This window comes from Eutrema salsugineum, unplaced genomic scaffold (genome assembly GCF_000478725.1).
Source record: "Eutrema salsugineum unplaced genomic scaffold, Eutsalg1_0 scaffold_11, whole genome shotgun sequence".
NCBI classification, from domain to species: Eukaryota; Viridiplantae; Streptophyta; class Magnoliopsida; order Brassicales; family Brassicaceae; genus Eutrema; species Eutrema salsugineum.
Window position 1 is genome coordinate 5,561,185 of NW_006256901.1, and position 25,255 is coordinate 5,586,439.

At 40.4% G+C, this 25,255-nt stretch overlaps 1 protein-coding gene and 2 non-coding genes across 3 annotated transcripts; 1 reads left to right on the plus strand and 2 right to left on the minus strand.

Annotated features, from left to right (window-relative positions):
- Positions 1 to 2,383: 2,383 nt before the first annotated feature.
- LOC112089760 lies at positions 2,384 to 4,563 on the minus strand. The gene is made up of 2 exons (XM_024160514.1): positions 3,459 to 4,563; positions 2,384 to 3,372 (listed from the first exon to the last, which is right to left on the minus strand). The coding sequence occupies exons 1-2, from the start codon at positions 4,561 to 4,563 to the stop codon at positions 2,384 to 2,386; spliced, it is 2,094 nt and encodes a 697-aa protein (XP_024016282.1).
- An 8,576-nt stretch (positions 4,564 to 13,139) lies between these two features.
- LOC112090004 lies at positions 13,140 to 13,246 on the minus strand. The gene has a single exon (XR_002901363.1). It is a non-coding gene; the product is annotated as a small nucleolar RNA R71 (small nucleolar RNA).
- Positions 13,247 to 24,255: 11,009 nt separating this feature from the next.
- On the plus strand, positions 24,256 to 24,360 carry LOC112090074. The gene has a single exon (XR_002901433.1). It is a non-coding gene; the product is annotated as a small nucleolar RNA R71 (small nucleolar RNA).
- The last annotated feature ends 895 nt before the right edge of the window (positions 24,361 to 25,255 follow it).

Genomic DNA, 25,255 nt, shown 5'->3' on the forward strand with positions numbered 1-25,255 from the left:
ATATGATACCTATTGAGTATGATGACATGGTTTTTTATACCTATGGCTGTCTATATTGTTGTTATTTGTGATAGGTCTTGCAGTTTATAAGTTTTACATATGCTGTCTAAATGAAGACACGAATTAATGTAATTTGGTTAATGTATAATATGAAGAAACATTTAGGAGTGACCCGTGTTCAAAGTAGTGGTTACTGGCGGATAATTAACCAGTGAATAGACTGTAAATAGATTGTAAATTTGTGTGGATATCCAAGATGAAAACCTGTGAGTTTTTTATGGACTCCAACATATGGACCACCTGCACAGACATGTACATGTATAACTGTCCATATTTTAAAAATGAATGTCTATGGTAGAAAAGATGTGGACAAGTACATGCAAGGGAATGGCTGTGACATGTGAAAATTATATAAGTATAACAAACCGGTGGAAACAGAAATGATCAACTTCTTTATTGAAATGTATAAGAGTATATATAACATGGGTCATTACGCCTTGACTCCGAAACTTATTCTATGGCTGAGACATGTGGAATGGGTAACAGTTGCTATCCAGAGTACTAGGATTTTAGATGCTGTAGTGAAATAATCCAATAAAGGACAACATTGTTAAATTCAGTATACGTATTACCAAACAAATTATGTTCTCCATGGATAACAGTAAATAAAAAACCAAGCCACCTAATGATAGACAAACTACTTATTAGCAACAGGACCTCGTTTGGATACAGCCACAACCTGGCATAGCCACTGAGTAACTACTTTCCATGGATTGCAACTGCTATTATTACAAGAATAATGATTCCAGCCATCACCATCATTAATATAATGTCCGAAAGCTGTTTTGCAACCACCCGGCCCTTTGCAGAAGTTTCTAGATTCCAAATTCTTGCCTTAATCTCTTGGTAATCATGTCCGCCAAGTTTAACCAACTCCAGCAACTCATTAACTTTATCTGTCAAACCATCTAACTCTCGCCACTTCGAAGGAGGATGTATATACTCTCCTCTCTCGGTAACGCTAAACACTTGACTGACTTACTCATGCTATCAAATTTGGCCTTCAGAGTACGATTTCCTCTACAATGGCAACGTCCCACCACTTCCTCATGTCACATCCTCCTTCCTACACGAAACAAATCCATCGTTTAATATTTTATTCATCTAACTCACTATAAATTCTAAAAACATCACCTGTCTCTTCCTGCACGAGTAGAACCTCCTCCCATCATATCCTTCGTTTACGGATGTTTGTTTCAAGTTGGACAGCTTCGCCACAATAGCATAGAATAGGAATACCGTCTTGGAAATCCTCCAATAACTGTAGCCTGGTCTGATGTAGTGTAGCCTGTTTCGATGAAGTCGAGCTGTAGCTATAAATCATTTCCTAAAATCGGTGTCAATTTAAGTTCTAGGTTAAAAGAGTACAGCACATCGAATTCCCATTTGTATGGGTAGACTAAACCTAGTAACAGTTGATTCCCCATGTGGGACCCAAATTTAGCAATCCACTTTAATCGTGTACAGATATCTTTCGTCAGGTAGAATTGGACGTGGTGGTTGAAATAATGAATGTGGATGGGTACAATAACAAGTGATTATTGAGCGAGTATTAGTAGGAATAAATATTTCATGTTATTATACTTAATTACATACCAATAATAACCATTTCACTTTTCATTGAAATGGTAAACCAACATTATATTTGAGGACAGTTTTTTTTGTAGACGATGTACTAAAATTATAGTATCTGGACATTTCCATGTGGAAACATTAGTAGTTGAAAATATCGTGGTGTACACGTCCGGGTGGAACGACTAGTTTGTACTAGTTGTTTGTATTTTGTTCATATTCAAACATTAATATGATTTGTTTTTTTTGTAGAATTAGTTGTGTAGAACATCTAAGTAGACTGATGGGCGTGTATATGTAAATAATAAGCTAATATAGCGAAAGAAGATAATAGGGGAATTGAAGTTGTTTCCGGATAAGACCCCGGCACATGTTCCTAGCAACTTTTTCAAAATACTTTAAAGTTCGAACAGCAAAAGTCACCATTAGTAACAAGCAGTTCCCAGCACATGATAGCAATCAAATAACTACAACATAAAAGATGTCAAAGACTTTAAACATTACACAGGATATATCGGATATCAGTTTTAAAGTCTTTAAGGAATTATTACCCATTGGAGAACTCCTATATTGGATTCTTGCATGTCGATTGGTTGTGCCCGCCTTGCTGACATCGACTGCACTTGTTGGGCACCAATTTGGAAACCCTGGCAGGCTAGTACCAAAGTGATTAGAAGATATAGTCGTAAATGTAATAGTAGTAAATGAGACATATTGCATTTAATGCTTACTCGAATCTCGCCCCTTGATTTCAATCGTTTAGTAGGAGTCTTCCCAGTGGCCTCTTAGTTTTGGGTGGTAGAAGAACAAAGTCTCTGACATGAGTGGGGAGATCAATGTCTTGGCACTCCGCTTCTGGTTGAATTTCACCTTGGTAAGTGGCTGCCCAAGATGTGGGTTTGTAGCAATCACTTACCAATGTATGGTATGGTAATCCCAAACTATCTGCGGCGATCAAAGCGTGACTGCATGGAATCTTCAAGTGATCGTAGACCTTACATGAACATTCCTTTGTTTTTAGTGAGACTACATTCTTATCCCCATCTTTACTTATTATTTCGCATTTCCAAGGTGTAAGAGGGTTGACTCGGCTGAAATCACAACGATTCTTGTGCTCTTGGACGACCTTATCAACTTCAGGAGTGGCCACACCTGCGTGTCTTGATGATTTTCTGCGGCGAGCGCAGAACCAACGACTCATTATGCGTTGAATGAAAACAAGTAATTCCATAATAGAAGACGACCTTCCTAGTTTTAATGCTTTGTTTAACTGTTCAGCCACGTTACTTGTCATCAAGTTGTACCTGTTCCCACGAAAATACGTTCGGCTCCAGTGTGCGTGGCCAATCTTGGACAAATAGGTAGCACAATCAGGGTTTACGTGACGTATTTTTTCAAATAGCAAGGTGAAATCCCTTCTACGGTGTTGATAGGCCGCGGAACCAACCATTTTAGCCATACCTTTGTTGTGATACCTTGAGTTAACGTTCCTCTGGAGATGAACAATACAACACCCATGTTGAGCCTTTTGATAGACCTGCATTTTGGCGTTGTAAATAGAGTCTGCTCGGTCTGAAATGATTGTCAGGTTGGAGCTGTCAGCTAATACCCTTTCAAGCTTCTTTAAGAACCACAGCCATGCAGCATCGTTTTCTGCATCCACAATACCAAATGCCAAGGGGAACAACTGGAAGTTTGCATCCTGTCCACTAGCGGTCAGTAACACCCCTCTATATCTGCCTGAAAGATGAGTTCCATCTATAACTATAAGTGGTCTGACCCTACGGAAGCCAACAATGGAGGCGCCATAAGAAATGAAAGCATACTTGAAACGTGTGTTTCCATCTCATCAACAACTGTTTCTATAGCTGTGATGGTGCCGGGGTTGGCAAGCTTGATCATATAGAAATACGTTGGTAACGGGAGATATGCACCTTCATCCTTACCTCGTGAAGCTGTAAGTGCAATTCCTTTTGCGCGATAACATTTCATGTAATTAACCGTCAGCCGCAACTCCTCTAAAACTAATCTCTGTAGCTCCCCAGCCCGAGGACCATTGATTGGATCGCCATACTTTGATTTGAATATGTACGCAAGAACCCGTGATGAAGCTCTTTTTCGAAAATCCTTCCGAGTTTTGTACGCACATGTGTGGTGTAAGACGATCTTTTGCAGGACAAAAAAACCAGTTTCTCCTAACGCTGCTGCTCTGATCCTCCATAGGCATTTTGAGTCTAAGCAAGTCAATATTAAGTGATTCTTTACTGACCTATCTTGTTTAAAACAAAACCTTCTTTTGATGGCGTAAATAGCCAGAGCTGTTTGGCATTCCGCTATGCTGCCATATTTCTTCCCGACATGAAGTTCTTCGTCACCTTCTGGCCCATCCAAATCCGGTACATCATCAGAAACGTAGAGTGTATCGTCGAATAACGGTGGAATGTCAAAGTCATCATCGTTGTAAGAATCTAGTGACTTTGGAGTTTCAATGTTTTCAGGTTGAGACCTTTGGAATGAAGGGTAAGTCGATTCGGCGATGACAAAGGGGGTGTCTTGGGTGATACTGATGTCTTCAGTTGGGTCGTCTAATACCAGCTCTGGGGCGTTGGAACCACCAAACAGAGTATCAATCAAATGCTTCCAGAATTCTTTGTCATAGTTGACATAAGTGACGTCTTCTAGATCACCAAAAGCATCTTCATTCAAACAACAATCATCGTCACTCTCAAGGCCAGGTACAGCGCGGCCGTTGTCTTCACATGTGGCTGGACTATCATTGTTTGACAAAGGCGATAAAGGCTGTGATGGTAAGAAGTCGAAACTTGGTATGCCTATAGCTCGCAACAGTGACGTATTAACAATAACACTCATTGTTGTAGGGTCGTTGAGGTCTTGTCCAAGTTGTTCACCTTCTTTGGTCCTTGTGGTCATGTCCGGGTATTGAATTGGGGAGTGAATTCTTGTACGCTTACTGAGTTGTTTATTGCTAGACTCAGTTTGACGCCGTATCTCTTCCTCTATTACCTCTGCATGTTGTAGTAGAACATCATCGTCTTGACTATTTAGTAAAAACTTCTCCCCAACGTCAATTACGACAGGTGTCTCACTACAACAAATTTGGGCAATGATAGCACAATATTATAGCGCAGTTTACTAAAATGCTATTACAGATTAGTCGAAGTATTGAGTTACCCTATCACAGCATTTATCTAACGCTAACCCGTTGAAATCATAAGCGGGAAGCCAAATCTCTCCTTGCCTCTCATTTTTTCACTTATGCGGGAACACTTAGAAAAAATAATCATAAGCGGGAAGCCAAATCTCTCCTTGCCTCTCATTTTTTCACTAACACTTAGAAAAAAATAAGGGTTAAGTCGAGAAAGGGTTTAGACGGTATTAAAGGCGGCTTTTGGGTCACAGATACTACTACTGAGCCTTTTGGACACTGGTGTGGTGAAGTCCATGCTTCTTTCTTTAGATTTACCGCAAGCTGGTTGAAACTTTGCAAAGAATTTACAAGAACTGTTTTGACGAAAAAGCTTCAAGAATCCCGACATCGAGCCGGCATTGGTCATAAGGACGGGCGAGTTCCCGTCACTATTCATAACATGGTTCAACGAGGGCCAAAAAGAAAGCGAGACAGAATTAAATAAAAATTCCGGACTTGAGAACTCGACTAGCACATTGTTTTGTAGTTCCCCAACAGTAATACCATCATGGATTGGTACATATCGCGCCATATGGTCAGAATCGTTTGTAAATCTCCAATTCCCATCAGCTTCTAAAGTCCACTCGCCGCAGTTGACTAAGCAATGTTCGTCCATGAGCTGTGGACACAAGTGGATTGATTTAGAATATTATGTAAAAATGATTCTGATGCGGAAAATTTAACTTACCAACAAGAGGGTTGAAGAGCTTGTTCTTAATGTATCTGTTGATATGTTTTTGGGAGAGATAGTTGTAATTTTTTTTATTAAAATAGAGTGGATTGGGAGTATTGGTCAATTAGAATATGTTTGGGAGAATACTTGTTTTTTGAATTCGAAATTGATTACGAAACTTCAGTTTCCCTCCACTTTGTGTACGGTAATTGAGAGAAGGGGGGAAAACATTAGTGGTTGCTTACATTGGGTAAAGGATGGACAGATTAGAGCTAAATAATATATATGATATTTAGTAAGAACTTGCTCGAAAGAAAATGTGAATAAGTATACAGACATTAGAATTACATGAGAAGATAATATAACCATGATCTAACTTGTAATACAATACTAGAGGCAAACGAATTGATTCCTTGAATTCGGCCATTCTCTGAGTAGAACTGAAATGATCTCTGAGAATTTGACAGTTTCTAATTCCCAGAAACATGTGTCACAGAGAGATGTACCCGTGAAAAACATGTTATTCCACTCTTCCCATGGATCAATGTCTGAACAATGACATTTCCACTGGAACGACGAACAGAAGATTTCTTCTACTTTATTATGAAATGCATCAGGGTAACCATTGCAATAGTTTTTCCAGTCAACCCTTTGTGACCTACGAACTAAATATAACCTGATAGATACTGCTGTTTCTCTTGCAATCTCAATAGCGGAGGCACATGATTTATGATGATCCATAATGAGTGACATGTTTTTGTAGCATTACTGGCCTAAGATGTACTCGCTCTTTGCGGACTCCTCAATTAGAGATAACCCATTGGAAAGGTTTTGATCATTAAAGAATTCCGACAAACCCTTTAGGAGTAATGTACTTGGATTCCATTGGGCGTAGCAGTACTCCATAATGGTTCGGACTTCATCGGATCGCCATTTGCAGAAAGTTGTAAGGGCTAGGTCAATGGTGGACATGAGAGATGAAAGTTTTGAAATGTCGTTGAATGGTTTAAGTGGGACCTTTGCAGCATAGAAGTCGTTGAGTGATGATTTGGCCACATCCATGAGAATCAGGAAAAGAATGTCGTGAGGCAAAGAGGATAACAAGTTTGGCGCATCCACAACTCGGTTGAAATCGTTGTTCCTGACCATGATACAATCAAATAAGGAAATGATGAATGAGAATATTATTTTGAAAAAGTTCATTATTTTAGTTATTTTTTGTGTGGTTTGCGTGAATGGTTTTGTGTTATTTATGGACATTATAAATGGACAATGAATTGTGTATGCATTTATGGTGATGTTGGTACATTGGGAAATGATAGAAAAATAAAGTCTCTTTGGACTTGATAATGTGATTTCTCGAGAACAGAATTTGAAAGGAGTCATTGAGAAGTCCATTTTGTATTTTCAAAAATTTGACATAAATTCATAGTTTCAAGGTAAATGTTATTAAGAGTGTGGTGAAAAGAAATGATTAAACTTTAAGTTGAAAGATTTTTGTTTTTACTGACACAGCGTCCTGAACCGTCCACCTGTCATGTGAGGACTTTAGGTAATGGGGAAGCGCATTTATCCAAGGGTGATTCTGTGTTTCCGGCGAAAGTAGTTTGTAGGACAGCTATGGATGGCGTTGTTGACGTGTTAGACAATTTTAAAATTACTGAATGAAATAATTATAAATTATGAGAAGCGCGATGATTAAATTAGACGTCTGAGTCTATTCATAGAATGGCGATGGGACTTTAGGGTCAATTGACGGAAAAAGACAAAGCGATATAGATTAAACTATTTTCCATCATGTTTCAGTTTGAGGATAAGATGGCATACGCATATTCATTGTGGATTTCGAGACTCTTGCACTAGTATGATTTACGGGTTGGTAAAAAGTACGTAATGTGGATATGGCCATTGTGAGTTATTAGCATAAACCCAGAAAAACGTAACGATATAGTTAAGGTAAACAAAAGTACAATACATTGTTAATAATAGTTAAATAAGATAACGTCTTCAATTGTTTAAAGTTTGAAGACTGATGCGTGTCAACTGCGTGAGGGAACAAGTTTTACCCTTAACAAAAACAAATGAAAGCCGCAAGTGCACAGCTAATCAGTTGTAGTATTTAGGGATCGAATCCATATAGATTTGTGTGCCTGGTATTCTTCTACGGTTTCTAACTTTATGTCTAGACTAGATTGGTTTTAAAGGTTGGTTGTTTTTCACGGATTAAATAGAACAAAAGAAAACAAATAAATCTATTCTAGAAAACAAGTAGAAAAATCGAATGGAAAGCAAGTAAAGCAAGTAAAATATCGAACTAAGACAATTGAAAAGCAGATCTAAATAAGCAAGTAAAAATCGATTGGTTTGTAAACTATGGCTAAAAACGCTGAGCTTTTGGGAACTCTAAGGGATCATAATCGGTTTTAACACTAAGGTAGATAGATTGGGATTGACGGATATCGATATATAGGGTTCTAGAGCTAGAGTACGGCGGTATGACTATGTCACTGTCGTGATCATAACCAACTGTTTCTCGCAACCCTGACTAGTAGGTTTCCACTCTGGCCCTGGAAGGGAGAGAACGCAAGAGCTACACAAGACTGGTCAATACTCACGATATCGCCGCAGGTAGGTTTCCACTCCTACGGAAAAATCGCCTGTTTCATTCTAGGGCTGATACTTAATGAAAACTTTCGCAACACTAACTATCTAGATCAGATACTAGGTGATCGATCAAGCATACATGCAATAAGAACAAGAATAAACAGAGAACAAAGTTGAAATCCCAGATCTATAAACCTAGATGTCTTAATCGATTATGAGAGCCCCTTTCGGGAACCCTAAGCCCAACTCGGGATCTACTCAGACATGGCTGAGGTCGACATCATCATTGGTTTTAATAAAAGTAATCAAAAACAGTAAAGAAAAGAGATGAAGAAAGCTTCTCTATTGAAGAACTCGGACTTGAACAATCTTCTACAAAAATCGCATAAAAACGGCTAAAGGAAAAGGGTTTCTGTAAAGTATGAAGGGTGGTGTCTACCTAAATGACAAGTATTTATAGTCTTCAATACTCCATGGTCTCTAGGGTTCCGGAATTGAGGCTGAGAATGACTTTGGGCTTCAGAAATATGGGCTTTGGTTTGGAGTTACCCGGCTGCGGTCAGGAGTGATGTGACCGCGGGGAACAGGTGGTTGGCCGCGGTCGGGAGGCTTGTGACCGCGGGGAATGGGCTGTTGGCCGCGGTCGCGTGACTTGCTGGCCGTCTTCGAGTGGCTCCGGGGCTAATTGAATATCTTGAGATCCAACCGTTGGAATGTCTCCAAACCAAGTGAATTTGAAAGCTGGTTGATTCTTCTATAAGTTGTCCAATTTTGAGGATGATCAGACGGTGAGAAGGTCTTCGTCTCTCCATGAGAGTTCTGACGGTCTGCATTTATCCAAAAGAGTCTTTTTGTTCCAATTTGTGCCTTTCTATCCCAAATTATCTGATAAGTCTTTTAAAATCCAAAAACATAGAAATCCTTTGAAAACCTTTGAAAATGGAGTAAAAACACCTGTAAAAGACATTAAAGTGATCCATAAAAATGGTCAAAATCCGGTGTTATCAACTCCTCCAGACTTAGTCTTTTGTTTGTCCTCAAACAAAACAAAGGCTAAATCTCGGCAAGAGGTTTGAAGATGCAGGAACTAAAAAAAATCTCAGAGACCAAACTTCTAGACCAATATCAATCAGTATGCATCAATCGGGAATAGCCTAGACAATTCTCACTAGCAATACAGCCATAACTAGTCCGTTGATCCGTCATACGGAAATTTATGCACTAAGATCTACCTTCCAGTCAACTAGCTCTTAACATTCATTAAAATTCTCGGTGGTTCTCATCAAAGAAAGTCTAGGCAAGGCAGTCTAGGCTAGGTGTCAAAAGGGTTATTCTAGGGGTAAGGCTTAAAAGTGTTTACAGGTTACCTGAAGATCTGGAGAATGCAAGATATTATTCAAAACCGCAAGAGAGAGTGAAGCTGTTGGTATCCACAGTTTTCAGTCACAAATTTCGACAATCTAGGACTCATTAGACTTTTTGTCTCCCTCTCTCTTTTCATTCGTTTTTTTTTTTTTGAAGAGAGGGAACACCTTTAGATATAGAGTCTTAGAGAGCACGAAATTACCAGTTAATATCTGTCTTGTAAAGCTTCATAAGGTTTCTGATACACTTTCTTCCCAATTCCATTCAGTCTCCTTTGTGAGTGACTGAAAACTGCGTCGCTCCTCTTCTCTCCGACGTTTTTGCACATATCTGCTGATATAAACAAAAGAGAGAATGCAAGAGGATTGAAAAAAAGTGTTTTGGGTTTAGGGTATGGTACCAGATAAAGATAAACTGGTCATCTAGGACGACGAAGAGTGGTAAAAGTGAGGGTAAAAGACGTCCTAGATGTGTATGTCGATGCCTGCCTAAAATCAATGGTGAGAAAATTAGATGTCAATATTAAGGTCAAATAAAATGAGCTAGTATATCCTGTCAGAAAGAATCTCCATGAATAGAAGTCCTCTGGTGGGATTTCGTAGTGCAAGTACTCTAGCTACCGCCTAGTCTAGTGCTAACCACAAATGAGCTATCATGCATAGCGTAGAAGCGTGCTGGTCTAAATCATCATAGTTTTGTGTCAAACATTTCTGAAAAATACTCAATGTCGAATAGGTTACATATTAAAATTTAAAAAGTGCTTGAAATTTGAAAGCAAAAGCAAGAAAATGATAAGTACGGATAAACATCCTCCCCCAGACTTGAATCACACTAGTCCCCAGTGTGAAAAAGTTACTGAGAAAATGGTGAATAAAAGTGAAATAAAATAAGATAAAAGAAAAGAAAATGATGATAGAACCGTGGTGGCAGTGAAGTGCTGATCAATCACTCATCCTCCGATGTGTCTGCTGCGAACTGGTGCTGCTCCTGTAGGAAGGTGACAACGCGCTCAAAGTGTCGTCCCTGTCTCTCAACTCTGCGCTCCATATCAGAATGTGTGTGCGATGATGTAGATGATGAGGTGTGGCCGGTCGAAACAGATGGTGATAACACCAGATTTTGACCATTTTTATCGATCACTTTAATATCTTTTACAGGTGTTTTTACTCCATTTTCGAAGGTTTCAAAGGATTTCTATGTTTTCGGAATTTAAAAGACTTTTCAGGTAATTTGGGATAACGAGGCACAAAATGGAACAAAAAGACTCATTTGGATAAATGCAGACCGTCAGAACTCTCATGGAGAGACGAAGACCTTCTCACCGTCTGATCACCCTCAAAATTGGACAACTTATAGAAGAATCAACCAGCGTTCAAATGCACTTGGTTTGGAGACATTCCAACGGTTGGATCTCAAGATATTCCATTAGCCCCGGAGCCACTCGAAGTCGGCCAGCAAGTCACGCGACCGCGGTGATCAACCTATTTCCCGCGGTCAGAAGCTTCCCGACCGCGGCCAACAAGCCAATTGCCGCGATCACAACACTCCCGACCGCGGCAATCAAGCTCCGATTTAAAGCCCATGTATCTGAAGCCCAAAGTCATTCTCAGCCTCAATTCCGGAACCCTAGAGACCATGGAGTATTGGAGACTATAAATACATGTCATTTAGGTCGGTTTTAGCAACCCCCCTTCATACTTTACAGAAACCCTTTTCCTTTAGCCGTTTTTATGAGATTTTTATAGAAGATTGTTCAAGTCCGAGTTCTTCAATAGAGAAGCTTTCTTTATCTCTTTTCTTTACTGTTTTTCATTACTTTTATTAAAACCAATGATGATGTCGACCTCAGCCATGTCTGAGTAGATCCCGAGTTGGGCTTAGGGTTCCAGAAAGGGGCTCTCATAATCGATTAAGACATCTAGATTTATAGATCTGGGATTTCGACCTGTTCTCTGTTTATTCTTGTTCTTATTGCATGTATGCTTGATTGATCACCTAGTATCTGATCTAGATAGTTAGTGTTGCGAAAGTTTTCATTAAGTATCAGCCCTAGAATGAAACAGACGATTTTTCCGTAGGAGTGGAAACCTATCTACGGCGAGATCGTGAGTATTGACGAGTCTTGTGCAGCTCTTGCGTTCTCTCCCTTCCAGGGCCAGAGTGGAAACCTACTGGTCAGGGTTGCGAGAAACAGTTGTTTATGATCACGACAGTGACGTAGTCATACCGCCGTACTCTAGGTCTAGAACCCATATATCGTTATCCGTCAATCCCAATCTATCTACCTTAGTGTTGAAACTGATTATGATCCCTTAGAGTTCCCAAAAGCTCAGTTTTTTTAGCCATAGTTTACAATTCCATCGATTTTTACTTGCTTATTTAGGCATGCATTTCAATTTCCTTAGTTCGTTATTTACTTGCTTTACTAGTATTTCATTCGATATTTTACTTGCCTTATCAGTCTTTCATTCGATATTTTACTTGTTCTATTTGCCTTTCATTCGATTCCTTTACTTGCTTTTTAGGATAGATTTATTTGTTTTCTTTTGTTTTAGTTTAATTTGCAAAAACAACCAACCTTTTAAACCAATTTAGTCTAGACATAAAGTTAAAAACCGTAGAAGAATACCAGGCACACAAATTTCTGTGGATTCGATCCCTAAATACTACAAGTGATTAGCTGTGCACTTACGGCTTTCATTTGTTTTTTTAATGGTAAAACTTGTTCCCTCACGCAGTTGACACGACATCAAGTTTTTGGCGCCGTTGCCGGGGATTTGTTTCGCTGCCTTTTGTTATTTTTCTTGTTTTAACTTCTATTCTAGACACCTGATCTCTAGTTCTTTCTTAAAGTTTTTCTGAACTATCTTTCCCTTCTTTTGTTTTTCTCTGAATTGCATGAATACCAGGCGTAGACCTGCAGGAGATATTCCAATTCTAGACGAGATAGACAGACACGGAAGAGAACTTTGAAGACATAGACGAACGCAAGGAATGGCCAACGACGACCAGCCTGGAGATCCTATTAATCGAAATTTAAATATGGACCAAGACGGGTCCGAACATGGAGAAAACGAAGAGAATGATCACATAGAAGGTGATCATGCTCGACAAGATGGAGAAGAGGATGAGGTTCCTCCAAGAAACCACCAGAACCGAGAGAGAGAAGGACGTGAAGACCTTGATCCACCCATCAATGCAGCCGATGGTGACCACCCCGCAATGCAGCCGAATGAACGCATTCACCGCCCCATTCCGCCAGCAAATCAACACCGACGACAAGCCAGGAACCATCGCATAGCTGATTTTGATGCACCTACTCAAAATTTTCAGAACCGATCTGCGATTCAAGTACCATTTCCGAACCGGAATGAGTTTGAAGTCAAGCCACAAATCATCTCATTGGTGAAGCAAAATCAGTTCCATGGAGTTCCTTCTGAGCATCCAATGGACCATATCGAGCTTTTTGAAGAAATTTGCAGCAAGTTGAGAACAAACCAAGTTCCACCGGACTATTTAAAGTGTAAGTTGTTCCCTTTTTCACTAGCAGATAAAGCTCCCTGTTGGTTGAAGTCTTTGCCTGCAGGATCGATTACTAATTGGGAAGAATGTAGAACTGCTTTCCTGAATCACATCTACACTAAGTCACGGTCGAACAATTTGAGAACAAAGATCTCAACCTTTCAACAAGGGACAACTGAATCTTTCTATGAAGCCTGGGAGCGTTTTAAGGAGTATGAACGTGATTACCCTCACCATGGATTTCATGGATCAAGCCTGTTGAGCACATTTTACCGAGGTTTGCAACCAAAATACAAACTTTCACTTGATACAGCTAGCAATGGAGATTTTGGACAAAAGACGATAACCCAAGGAAGATCTCTCATCGAAAATTTGGCTCAAGCCAATAGCAATGACTGTCCTGAATACGATCGATCGATGAAGCAAGCCGGAACAGACAACAAGGAGATAACCGAGTTGAAGAACATGGTGAGCCAGCTTCTGAAGAGCAACAATCGCCCAATTCATGCTTGTGAGACCAACAATGGCGCAGAAGATGGAGGACTTAGTGATATCGATCACATTAATCAAGCATTTCAAGAAGAAGATGTGAACTACGTAGGAGCACTGGTGCCATACCAAAATCGCTCCAACAACAACTTCCAAAATGCAAATTACAACAATCTTTCTTACCGCAATCCAAATGTGGAGAATCCTCAAGACCAGTACTACCCACCTCAGCAAAAATCCTTTCAAAACAAGTTTCAAGGTGGAAACGTTGGAGGAATAGTACCATATCAACCGCGACAGCAATATAACTACCAAGGTACGGGTTTTAACAATCAATTTGTACAACAGCAGGGAGTCAAGACGAACCAGCTAGCTTCACAAATCGCTAGACTTGAACAGTCTATCCAACAGCTCGTTATGACGAACGAAAAAACATCTAAAGACGTGAACGTGAAAGTCGGCTGCATGTACAATGATCTGAACGGTAAGTTCGAATCTTTATCTTCGCACGTCAAAAAGCTAGACGTGCAAGTTGCCCAAACAGCCGACTCTATGAAGAGCCAAAGTGGAGTTCTTCCAGGAAGAGTTGAAGATAACCCTAAGAAGTTTTGCAACGCCATAACCACATTGCACGAAGAAGAGGCCAGAACCGATGGAAAGAAAGAAGAAACCCCAATCTTTGTACCACTGTACAAAGATATCGATCCCAAGCAGCCACCGTTTAAGGTACCTGAACGATCACCGTTTCAAAGGCTTACAAAAGCCGATGATCCGGGACGTTTTGTTTTCCAATGTTTCATTTCAGGAATCAAGTTTACAGACTGCCTGTGCGATTCCGGAGCCAATGTCAACATCATGTCTAAGACGTTTGCCGAAAAATTGGGCATTAAAACCTTAAAGGCATCGACGGTTAAGGTTATTTTTGGAGATTCATCTCAAAAAGATACTGAAGGGGCGATTCATGATCTACAAGTTCTAGTGGGAGACAAGATCGTTCCAGCAGATTTCCAAGTCCTGGAGATGGATAAAGACAAGGAGAGGCCACTCATTTTCGGGAGGCCATTCCTAGCTACAGTAGGAGCATGAATTGATCACGCAAACCGGCATGCTGTTTTCCTAAATGTGGATCACAGAAGTTACTATCCGACTATCTTAGACGAATTTCCAAGCAAAGGAAACAGGCCAAAAGAGAAAGAAAAGGAGAAGCCGAAAGTTTTTGCAAAGATCAAGATCATCATTCCACCAGATGCAACAGAAAACTAGTGAGGACCAAATCCAGGAGCTGATCGAAAACACAAAAAGGGTTTTAAACAATATTAAAGTCCGAAAGAAGAGTAAAGGTAAGAAGATGGCTCCCCAAGGAGAAGAAGTAAAACCTCCGGTGAGCAGAAGTGATAAGGGCACGTCAACTGGAGTGCCATTCAAATCAGCCTGATTCCTCATGCTTACGTCGAGCTAAACGACTTAAAACAAAAGCACTTAATGGGAGGCAACCCATTTAGGTACTCTTTCTTTTAGTTTTCTTTTCCTTTTTACAATTTATGCTTTCTTTTTCTTTTTAAGTTTTAAGTATTTTTTATAAAACAAAAACACAAAAAAAATCAAAAAATTAGAAAAACCAAGAAGAAAAAGGTAGGTTTTTTGCTGCTCGGCCCGACAAAGACGAGAAGATTGGACAAAGGCCGCAGGAGGAAGAGCCGCGGTCGCGACTGACGGAACCGCGGCCAAGGGTGCATCAACCGCGGCACCGTGAATGTGACCGCGGCCGAGCCCTTGATCACCGCGGTCGCGCGTCTCCTGACCGCGGCCGTTGGTCGTTGAGGTGACGCCGCGGATTTCTGCCGTTTCCCGGTGTTTCCTGGTGATTCCCGGTGATTCCCGGTGTTTCCCGAAATGTTCCCGGTAAAACCCGAAAAGATCCTCCGTAAGTTTTAAACTTTCCTAATGCGCAAACAAGAAAAGTAAGTTCCCGTAAACTAAAAAATTTCCAGAAATTTTCCGTTTTTGCTACAAAAACGTTTTTAAAGAAAAGAAACAAACTTTTTGGATCAAAACTCTTTCTTCTCTTCTCTTCCAAAAGACTTGGAGTTTTAGGAGAAAGAACACATTTTTCAATTCTTAAGCGTTTTAAGAGATTTTTGGCTCAAACCTCACTCTTTTTCAAAGCTGATTTCAATTTTGCCATCAATTCTCTCTTTCCAGCAAGGTATGAACATCAAACTCGCCATTTTTACTTGATTTTAGAACTTAGGGTTTTCCTTAAAAACCCAAATCTTGGTCTATTGATGGTGGAAATAGCTTAAGAATGTTAGATTATCCATTTAGGTTATCTAAAAATCGATTTTAGCACCTAGCTTAAAAGGAATTGAGATTTTTGAAATTTGGATTCTACATGCTTCATAAAAATAGAATTTGGAACAGCAAAATTGATGAGTTTGATTAAGTCTTGTGAGATTAGTGATTAGTATTGGGTAATCTTTAGAATTTACATGGAAATTGCTCATAAAAACCGATTTTTAGAAGATTTCTATGTTGAAACATCAAAAATCCGAATCTGGTCATGAACTATTTGATTTCTCTGATTTAATATCGATTTTGCTTGCTCATGGTTTTAATTAATCTCTTTATACTAGTACCAGTATAACAGATCTTAATGTGTTAAAATCAGCATCCAAATTCACTCTTTTTCCAAGAACTATTTCGTTTTGCAGAAAAATGGACCAAACTAGATCCCAAAGGAGCCGTCGCACTGGTGGCAGTTCTGAGGACATTCCCGATGATGCTACTCTGGGAGAGTACATGCTGAACCAAGCCAGACCGAGAAGAAGAAACTATGTGATGAGTTTACTCCAGCACTCAAGAGAAACACGAGCAGCTCCTGAGCCACCACAGATTCGATACATTGGGAGGGAGACAAACCCGAGAGTGGACTATGCAAGACGTTTCAAGAAGCTGAACATCAAACCCACGCCTTGCATAGATTATCATACACTCGAGATGCTTGGAATCAGAGAGGATGTTATCTGGTACATCGATGCACTTAAGCTGAGACCCTACATGGAGATGAACCTTCCGACTTATCCTGAGCTAGTCCGTGAGTTCTTAGCGACTATTACACTCCACCACACGAAGAGGAGGAACCCCAGAGCATCAGATGGCATCTTGTCATTCTCTATCTGCGGACAGCCTTACTCTCTCACAATTTCTGAGGTTTGTGAAGCTCTTAAGCTTCCATACACTGATGGCATTTACCTTGAAGATGAACCCGATCTTAACCTGTGGAGAGAGATGGGTCATGGAGTCTATGATAGTGGGAGATCGAAGTCAGCCCTTCTTACTCATCCAACAGTGAGAGTTGTGCACAAACTCTTAGCACACACGATCTTTTCTAGAGCCAACATGGGAAGTGTTTTGAAGACTGAGCTCATTACACTTCAGATTCCGTTTATGGACGACCCACGACTTACCTGCTTTGCCTAGACCATAGCTCAGAATATGGTAAAGGTGAAGCATGATTTACATGGTTGCGAGGACGCTACTCCAGCTTTCGGGAGTGCTATTACAGCGATACTACAGGCTGTCGGATTCGATTTCTCATCTGATGATCCACTTCACGATGTCTGGTATGATCTACTTTATCTCTCTCGCGATCACACTATCTCTCGTGCCGCTTTCGATCCAGACAGGTTTGGTTACAAGTATTGCACTGGCACTGAGGAGCACCGAGTCAGCTTGCCTTCGGCATCTATCCCGAGATTGTGAAACGGAGGACGTCCACGATGGACTCCGGAACCCGATGATTTTCTACCATCTGTACCTCGTCTAACATTCACCATTGGCCAATACATAGTGGCCAAGGCGAAGCGTGATGCAGCTGCGGCCCGTGCTCATTTTCAGCCATCTATTTCGACCGGCCACACCTCATCATCTACATCATCACACACTCATTCCGATCTGGAGCGCAGAGTTGAGAGACAGGGACGACGCTTTGAGCGCATTGTCACCTTCCTACAGGAGTAGCACCAGTTCGCAGACGACACATCGGAGGATGAGTGATTGATCAGCACTTCACTACCATCACGGTTCTATCATCATTTTCTTTTCTTTTTATTTTATTTTATTTCGCTTTTATTCTCCATCTTCTCACCAACTTTTTCACACTGGGGACAGTGTGATTTATGTCTGGGGGAGGATGTCTATCCGTACTAATCATTTTCTTGCTTTTGCTTTTAAATTCCAAGTACTCTTTAAATTTTAATATGTAAACTATTCGACATTAAATATTTTTCAGGAATGTTTGACGCAAAACTATGATGATTTAGACCTGCACACTTCTACACTATGCATGATAGCTCATTTGTGGTTAGCACTAGACTAGGTGGTAGCTAGAATACTTGCACTACGAACTCCCACCAGAGGACTTCTATTCATGGAGATTCTTTCTGACAGGATATACTAGCTCATTTTATTTGGACTTAATATTGATATCTAATTTTCTCATCATTGATTTTAGGCAGACATCGACATACACATCTAGGACGTCTTTTACCATCACTTTTACCACTCTTTGTCGTCCTAGATGATCAGTTTATCTTTATCTGGTACCATACCCTAAACCCGAAACCCTTGTTTTCAATCCTCATGCATTCTCTCTTTAGTTTATATCAGCAGATATGTGCAAAAACGTCGGAGAGAAGATGAGCGACGCAGTTTTCAGTCACTCACAAAGGAGACTGAATGGAATTGGGAAGGAAGAGTATCAGAAACATCATGAAGCTTTACAAGACAGATATTGACTTGTAATTTCGTGCTCTCTAGGACTCTATATCTAAAGGTGTTCCCTTTCTCTAAAAAAAAAAAAAAAAAAAAAAACGTGAAAATTGAAAGGGAGACAAAAAGCGTAATGAGTCTTAGATTGTCGAAGTTTTTAGAGCAAAAAGCAACCACTATTCGTTTAAGGAGCTATGGTTTTGAAAGATTTACAAAAATCTAAGTCTGGGGAAGTTTGGAGAGAACCTGAGGAAGAAGACCTGGAATCTATGTCAAGAAGAAAGTGACTGAAAACTGTGTATACCAACAGCTTCACTCTCTCTTGCGGTTTTGCATAATATCCTGCATCCTCCAGATCTTCAGGTAACCCTTAAACAATTTAAGCCTTACCCCCAAAATAATCCTTTTTAACACCTAGCCTAGATTGCCTTGCCTAGATTTTCTTTGATGAGAACCACCGAGATTTTTAATGAATGTTAAGAGCTAGTTGACTGGAAGTTAGATCCTAGTGCATAGATTTCCGCATGACGGATTAACGGATTAGTTATGCCTGTATTGCTAGTGAGAATTTTCTAGGCTATTCCCGATTGATATTGATCTAGAAGTTTGGTCTCTGAGATTTTTCTTAGTTCCTGCATTTTCAAACCTCTCGCCGAGATTTAGCCTTTGTTTTGTTTGAGGACAAACAAAAGACTAAGTCTGGGGAGTTGATAACACCGGATTTTGACCATTTTTATGGATCACTTTAATATCTTTTACAGGTGTTTTTACTCCATTTTCAAAGGTTTTCAAAGGATTTCTATGTTTCCGAATTTTAAAAGACTTTTCAGGTAATTTGGGATAAAGAGGCACAAAATGGAACAAAAAGACTCTTTTGGATAAATGCAGACCGTCAGAACTCTCATGGAGAGACGAAGACCTTCTCACCGTCTGATCACCCTCAAAATTGGACAACTTATAGAAGAATCAACCAGCGTTCAAATGCACTTGGTTTGGAGACATTCCAACGGTTGGATCTCAAGATATTCCATTAGCCCCGGAGCCACTCGAAGTCGGCCAGCAAGTCACGCGACCGCGGTGATCAACCTATTTCCCGCGGTCAGAAGCTTCCCGACCGCGGCCAACAAGCCAATTGCCGCGATCACAACACTCCCGACCGCGGCAATCAAGCTCCGATTTAAAGCCCATGTATCTGAAGCCCAAAGTCATTCTCAGCCTCAATTCCGGAACCCTAGAGACCATGGAGTATTGGAGACTATAAATACATGTCATTTAGGTCGTTTTTAGCAACCCCCCTTCATACTTTACAGAAACCCTTTTCCTTTAGCCGTTTTTATGAGATTTTTATAGAAGATTGTTCAAGTCCGAGTTCTTCAATAGAGAAGCTTTCTTTATCTCTTTTCTTTACTGTTTTTCATTACTTTTATTAAAACCAATGATGATGTCGACCTCAGCCATGTCTGAGTAGATCCCGAGTTGGGCTTAGGGTTCCAGAAAGGGGATCTCATAATCGATTAAGACATCTAGGTTTATAGATCTGGGATTTCGACCTGTTCTCTGTTTATTCTTGTTCTTATTGCATGTATGCTTGATTGATCACCTAGTATCTGATCTAGATAGTTAGTGTTGCGAAAGTTTTCATTAAGTATCAGCCCTAGAATGAAACAGGCGATTTTTCCGTAGGAGTGGAAACCTACCTACGGCGAGATCGTGAGTATTGACGAGTCTTGTGCAGCTCTTGCGTTCTCTCCCTTCCAGTGCCAGAGTGGAAACCTACTGGTCAGGGTTGCGAGAAACAGTTGGTTATGATCACGACAGTGACGTAGTCATACCGCCGTACTCTAGCTCTAGAACCCATATATCGTTATCCGTCAATCCCAATCTATCTACCTTAGTGTTGAAACCGATTATGATCCCTTATAGTTCCCAAAAGCTCAGCGTTTTTAGCCATAGTTTACAATTCCATCGATTTTTACTTGCTTATTTAGGCCTGCATTTCAATTTCCTTAGTTCGTTATTTATTTGCTTTACTACTATTTCATTCGATATTTTACTTGCCTTATCAGTCTTTCATTCGATATTTTACTTGTTCTATTTGCCTTTCATTCGATTCCTTTACTTGCTTTTTAGGATAGATTTATTTGCTTTCTTTTGTGTTAGTTTAATTCGCAAAAACAACCAACCTTTAAAACCAATTTAGTCTAGACATGAAGTTAAAAACCGTAGAAGAATACCAGGCACACAAATCTCTGTGGATTCGATCCCTATATACTACAACTGATTAGCTGTGCACTTGCGGCTTTCATTTGTTTTGTTAAGGGTAAAACTTGTTCCCTCACGCAGTTGACACGACATCAGATGGCTGAAAGTGAGCACGGGCCTCAGCTGCATCGCGTTTTGCTTTGGCCACTATGTATTGGCCAATGGTGAATGGTAGACGAGGTACAGATGGCAGAAAATCATCGGGTTCCGGAGTCCATCGCGGACGTTCTCCGCTACACAATCTCGGGACTGATGGTGAAGGCAAGCTGACTCGGTGCTCCTCAGTGCCAGTGCAATACTTGTAACCAAACCTGTCTGGATCGAAAGCGGCACGAGAGATAGTGTGATCGCGAGAGAGATAAAGTAGGTCATACCAGACATTGTGGATCATCAGATGAAAAATCGAATCCTACAGCCTGTAGTATCGCTGTAATAGCACTCCCGTAAGCTGGAGTAGTGTCCTCGCAACCATGTAAATCATGCTTCACCTTTACCATGTTCTGTGCTATGATCCAGGAAAAACAGGCATGTCGTGGGTCGTCCATAAATGGCATCTGAAGTGTAATGAGCTCTGTTTTCAAAACACATCCCATGTTGGCTCTAGAGAAAATCGTGTGTGCTAAGAGTTTGTGCACAACTCTCACTGCAGGATAAATAAAAGGGGTGACTTGGATCTCCCGCTATCATAGACTCCATGACCCATCTCTCTCCACAAGTTAAAATCGGGTTCATCTTCAAGGTAAATGCCATCGGTGTATGGAAGCTTAAGAGCCTCGCAAAGTTCAGAAATGGTGAGCGAGTAAGACTGTCCACGGATAGAGAATGACAAGATGCCATCTGATGCTCTGGGGTTCCTCCTCTTCGTGTGGTGGAGTGTAATAGTTGCTAAGAACTCGCGGACTAGCTCAGGATAAGTTGGAAGGTTCAGCTCCATGTAGGGTCTTAGCTTAAGTGCATCGATGTACCAGATTACAGCTTCTCTGATTCCAAGCATCTCAAGTGTATGATAATCAATGCAAGGCGTGGGTTTGATGTTCAGCTTCTTGAAACGTCTTGCATAGTCCACTCTCGGGTTTATCTCCTTGCCAATGTATCGGATCTGTGGTGGCTTGGGAGTTGCTCGTGTTTCTCTTGAGTTCTGAAGCAATCTCATCACATAGTTTCTTCTTCTCGGTCTGGCTTGGTTTAGCATGTACTCTCCTAGAGTAGCATCATCGGGAATGTCCTCAGAGCTGTCACCAGTGCGACGGCTTCTTCGGGATCTGGTTTGTTCCATTTTTCTGCAAAACGAATTGATTCTTGGAAAAAGAATGAATATGGATGCTGATTTTAACACATTAAGATCAGTTATACTAATACTAGTATAAAGAGATTAGTTAAAACCATGAGCAAGCAGAATTGACATTAAATCAAAGAAATCGAGTAGTTCATGACTAGATTCGGATTTTTGATGTTCTCAACATAGAAATCTTCTAAAATCGGTTTTAGTGAGCAATTTCCATGTCAAATCTATAGGTTACCTAATACTAATCACTAATCACACAAGACTTAATCAGATTCATCCATTTTGCTGCTCCAAACTTGATTTTTATAAAGCATGTAGAATCCAAATTTCAAAAATCTCAATTCCTCTTTAGCTAGGTGTTAAAATCGATTTTTAGATAACCTAAAAGGAAAATCTATTGTTCTTAAGCTATTTCCACCATCAATAAACCAGGATTTGGGCTTTTTAAGAAAACCCTAAGTTCTAAAATCAAGTAAAAATGGCGAGTTTGAGCTTCATACCTTGCTGGAAAGAGAGATTTGATGACAGAATTGAAATCAGCTTTGAAAAAGAGTGAGGTTTGGGACAAGAATCTTTTAAAAAGCTTAAGAATTGAAAAAGGTGTTCTATCTCCTAAATCATAAAATATCTGAAATTTAAAAGAAAAAGAAAGCATAAGTTGAAAAAAGGAAAAGAAAACTAAAAGAAAGAGTACCTAAATGGGTTGCCTCCCATTAAGCGCTTTTGTTTTAAGTCGTTTAGCTCGACGTAGGCATGAAGAATCAGGCTGATTTGAATGGCACTCCACTTGATGTGCCCTTATCACTTCCGGTCACTGGAGGATCTCCTTGAGGAGCCGTCTTCTTTCCTTTACTCTTCTTTCAGACTTTAACATTGTTTAAAACCCTTTTTGTGTTTTCGATCAGCTCCTGGATTCGGTCCTCACTAGTTTCTGTTGCATCTGGTGGAATGATGATCTTGATCTTTGCAAAAGCTTTCGGCTTCTCCTTTTCTTTTTCTTTTGGCCAGTTTCCTTTGCTTGGAAAATTATCTAGGATAGTCGGATAAAACCTTCTGCGATCGACATTGAGGAAAACAGCATGCCGATTTGCGTGATCGATTACTGCTCCTACGGTAGCTAGGAATGGTCTCCCGAAAATGAGAGGCCTCTCCTTGTCTTTATCCATCTCCAGGACTTGGAAATCTGCTGGAACAATCTTGTCTCCCACTAGAACTTGTAGATCATGAATCGCCCCTTCAGTATCTTTTTGAGATGAATCTCCAAAAACAACCTTAACCGTCGATGTCCTTAAGGTTTTTATGCCCAATTTTTTGGCAAATATCTTTGACATGATGTTGACATTGGCTCCGGAATCGCACAGGCAGTCTGCAAAACTGATTCCTGAAATGAAACATTGGAAAACAAAACGTCCCGGATCATCGGCTTTTGTAAGCCTTTGAAACGGTGATCGTTGGAGTACCTTAAATGGTGGCTCCTTGGCATCGACATCCTTGTAAAGTGGTTCAAAGATTGGGGTTTCTTCTTTCTTTCCATCGGTTCTGGCCTCTTCTTCGGGCAATGTAGTTATGGCGTTGCAAAACCTCTTAGGATTATCTTCAACTCTTCCCGGAAGAACTCCACTTTGCCTCTTCATAGAGTCGGCTGTTTGGGCAACTTGTACGTCTAGCTTTTTGACGTGCGAAGATAAAGCTTCAAACTTCCCGTTCAGGTCATTGTACATGCAATCAAACTTCACGTTCATGTCTTTAGATGCTTTTTCGTTCGTCATAACGAGCTGTTGGATGGACTGTTCAAGTCTACCGATTTGTGAAGCTAGCTGGTTCGGCGTGACTCCTTGCTGTTGTACAAATTGATTGTTAAAACCCGTACCTTGGTAGTTATATGGCTGTCGCGGTTGATAAGCTCATGTCCCTCCAAAGTTTCCACCTTGGAACTTGTTTTGGAAGGATTTTTGCTGAGGTGGGTATTACTGATCTTGAGGATTCTCCACATTTGGATTGCGGTAAGAGAGATTGTTGTAATTTTCATTCCGCAAGTTGTTGTTGAAACCATTGTTGAAGCGATTTTGATATGGTACTAGCGCTCCTGCATAGTTCACCTCTTCTTCTTGAAAGGCTTGATTAATGTGGTCGATATCACTAGGTCCTTCATCTTCTGCGCCATTGTTAGTCTCACAAACATGGATTGGGCGATTGTTGCTCTTCAGAAGCTGGCTCATCATGTTCTTCAACTCGGTTATCTCCTTGTTGTCTGTTCCAGTTTGCTTTGTCTAGCGATCGTATTCAGGACAATAATTGCTATTGGCTTGAGCCAAATTTTCGATGAGGGCTCTTCCTTGGGCTATCGTCTTTTGTCCAAAATCTCCATTGCTAGCTGTATCAAGTGAAAGTTTGTATTTCGGTTGCAACCTTCGGTAAAATGTGCTCAGCAGGCTTGATCCAGGAAATCCATGGTGAGGGCAATCACGTTCACACTCCTTAAAACGTTCCCATGCTTCATAGAAAGATTCAGTCGGTCCTTGTTGAAAGCTTGAGATCTTTGTTCTCAACAAGTTCGACCTTGACTTAGTATAGAAGTGATTCAGGAAAGCAGTTTTACACTCTTCCCAATTAGTAATCGATCCTGCAGGCGAAGATTTCAACCAACGGTGAGCTTTGTCTACTAATGAAAAAGAGAACAACTTACACTTTAAATAGTCTGCTGGAACTTGGTTTGTTCTCATCATGCTGCAGATTTCTTCAAAGAGCTCGATATGGTCCATTGGGTGTTCAAAGAAGGAACTCCATGGAATTGGTTTTGTTTCACCAATGAGATGATTTGAGGCTTGACTTCAAACTCATTCCGGTTCGGAAATGGAACTTGAATTACAGATCGGTTCTGAAAATTTTGAGTAGGTGCATCAAAATCAGCTATGCGATGGTTTCTGGCTTGTCTTCATTTTCTCCATGTTCGGACCCGTCATGGTCCATATTTAAAGCTCGGTTAATAGGATCTCCAGGCTGGTCGTCGTTGGCCATTCCTTGCGTTCATCTAAGTCTTCGAAGTTCTCTTTCGTGTCTGTCTATCTCATCTAGAATCGGAATGTTTTCTACAGGTCTGCGCCTGGTATTCATGCAATTCAGAGAAAAACAAAAGAAGGGAAAGATAATTCAGCAAAAATTTAAGAAAGAACTAGAGATCAGGTGTCTAGAACAGAAGTTAAAACAAGAAAATAACAAAAGGCAGCGAAACAAATCCCCGGCAACGGCGCCAAAAACTTGATGCGTGTCAACTGCGTGAGGGAACAAGTTTTACCCTTAACAAAAACAAATGAAAGCCGCAAGTGCACAGCTAATCAGTTGCAGTATTTAGGGATCGAATCCACAAAGATTTGTGTTCCTGGTATTCTTCTACGGTTTCTAACTTTATGTTTAGACTAGATTGGTTTTAAAGGTTGGTTGTTTT

What these genes read in the sequence shown, in the direction of transcription:
- LOC112089760 (XM_024160514.1), bottom strand. Translation starts at nt 4,563, where the DNA reads ATGACCACAAGGACCAAAGAAGGTGAACAACTTGGACAAGACCTCAAC. An exon ending in GATGGAAACACACGTTTCAA is followed by an intron (nt 3,373 to 3,458) that starts GTATGCTTTCAT and finishes CTCATCTTTCAG; the next exon opens with GCAGATATAGAGGGGTGTTA.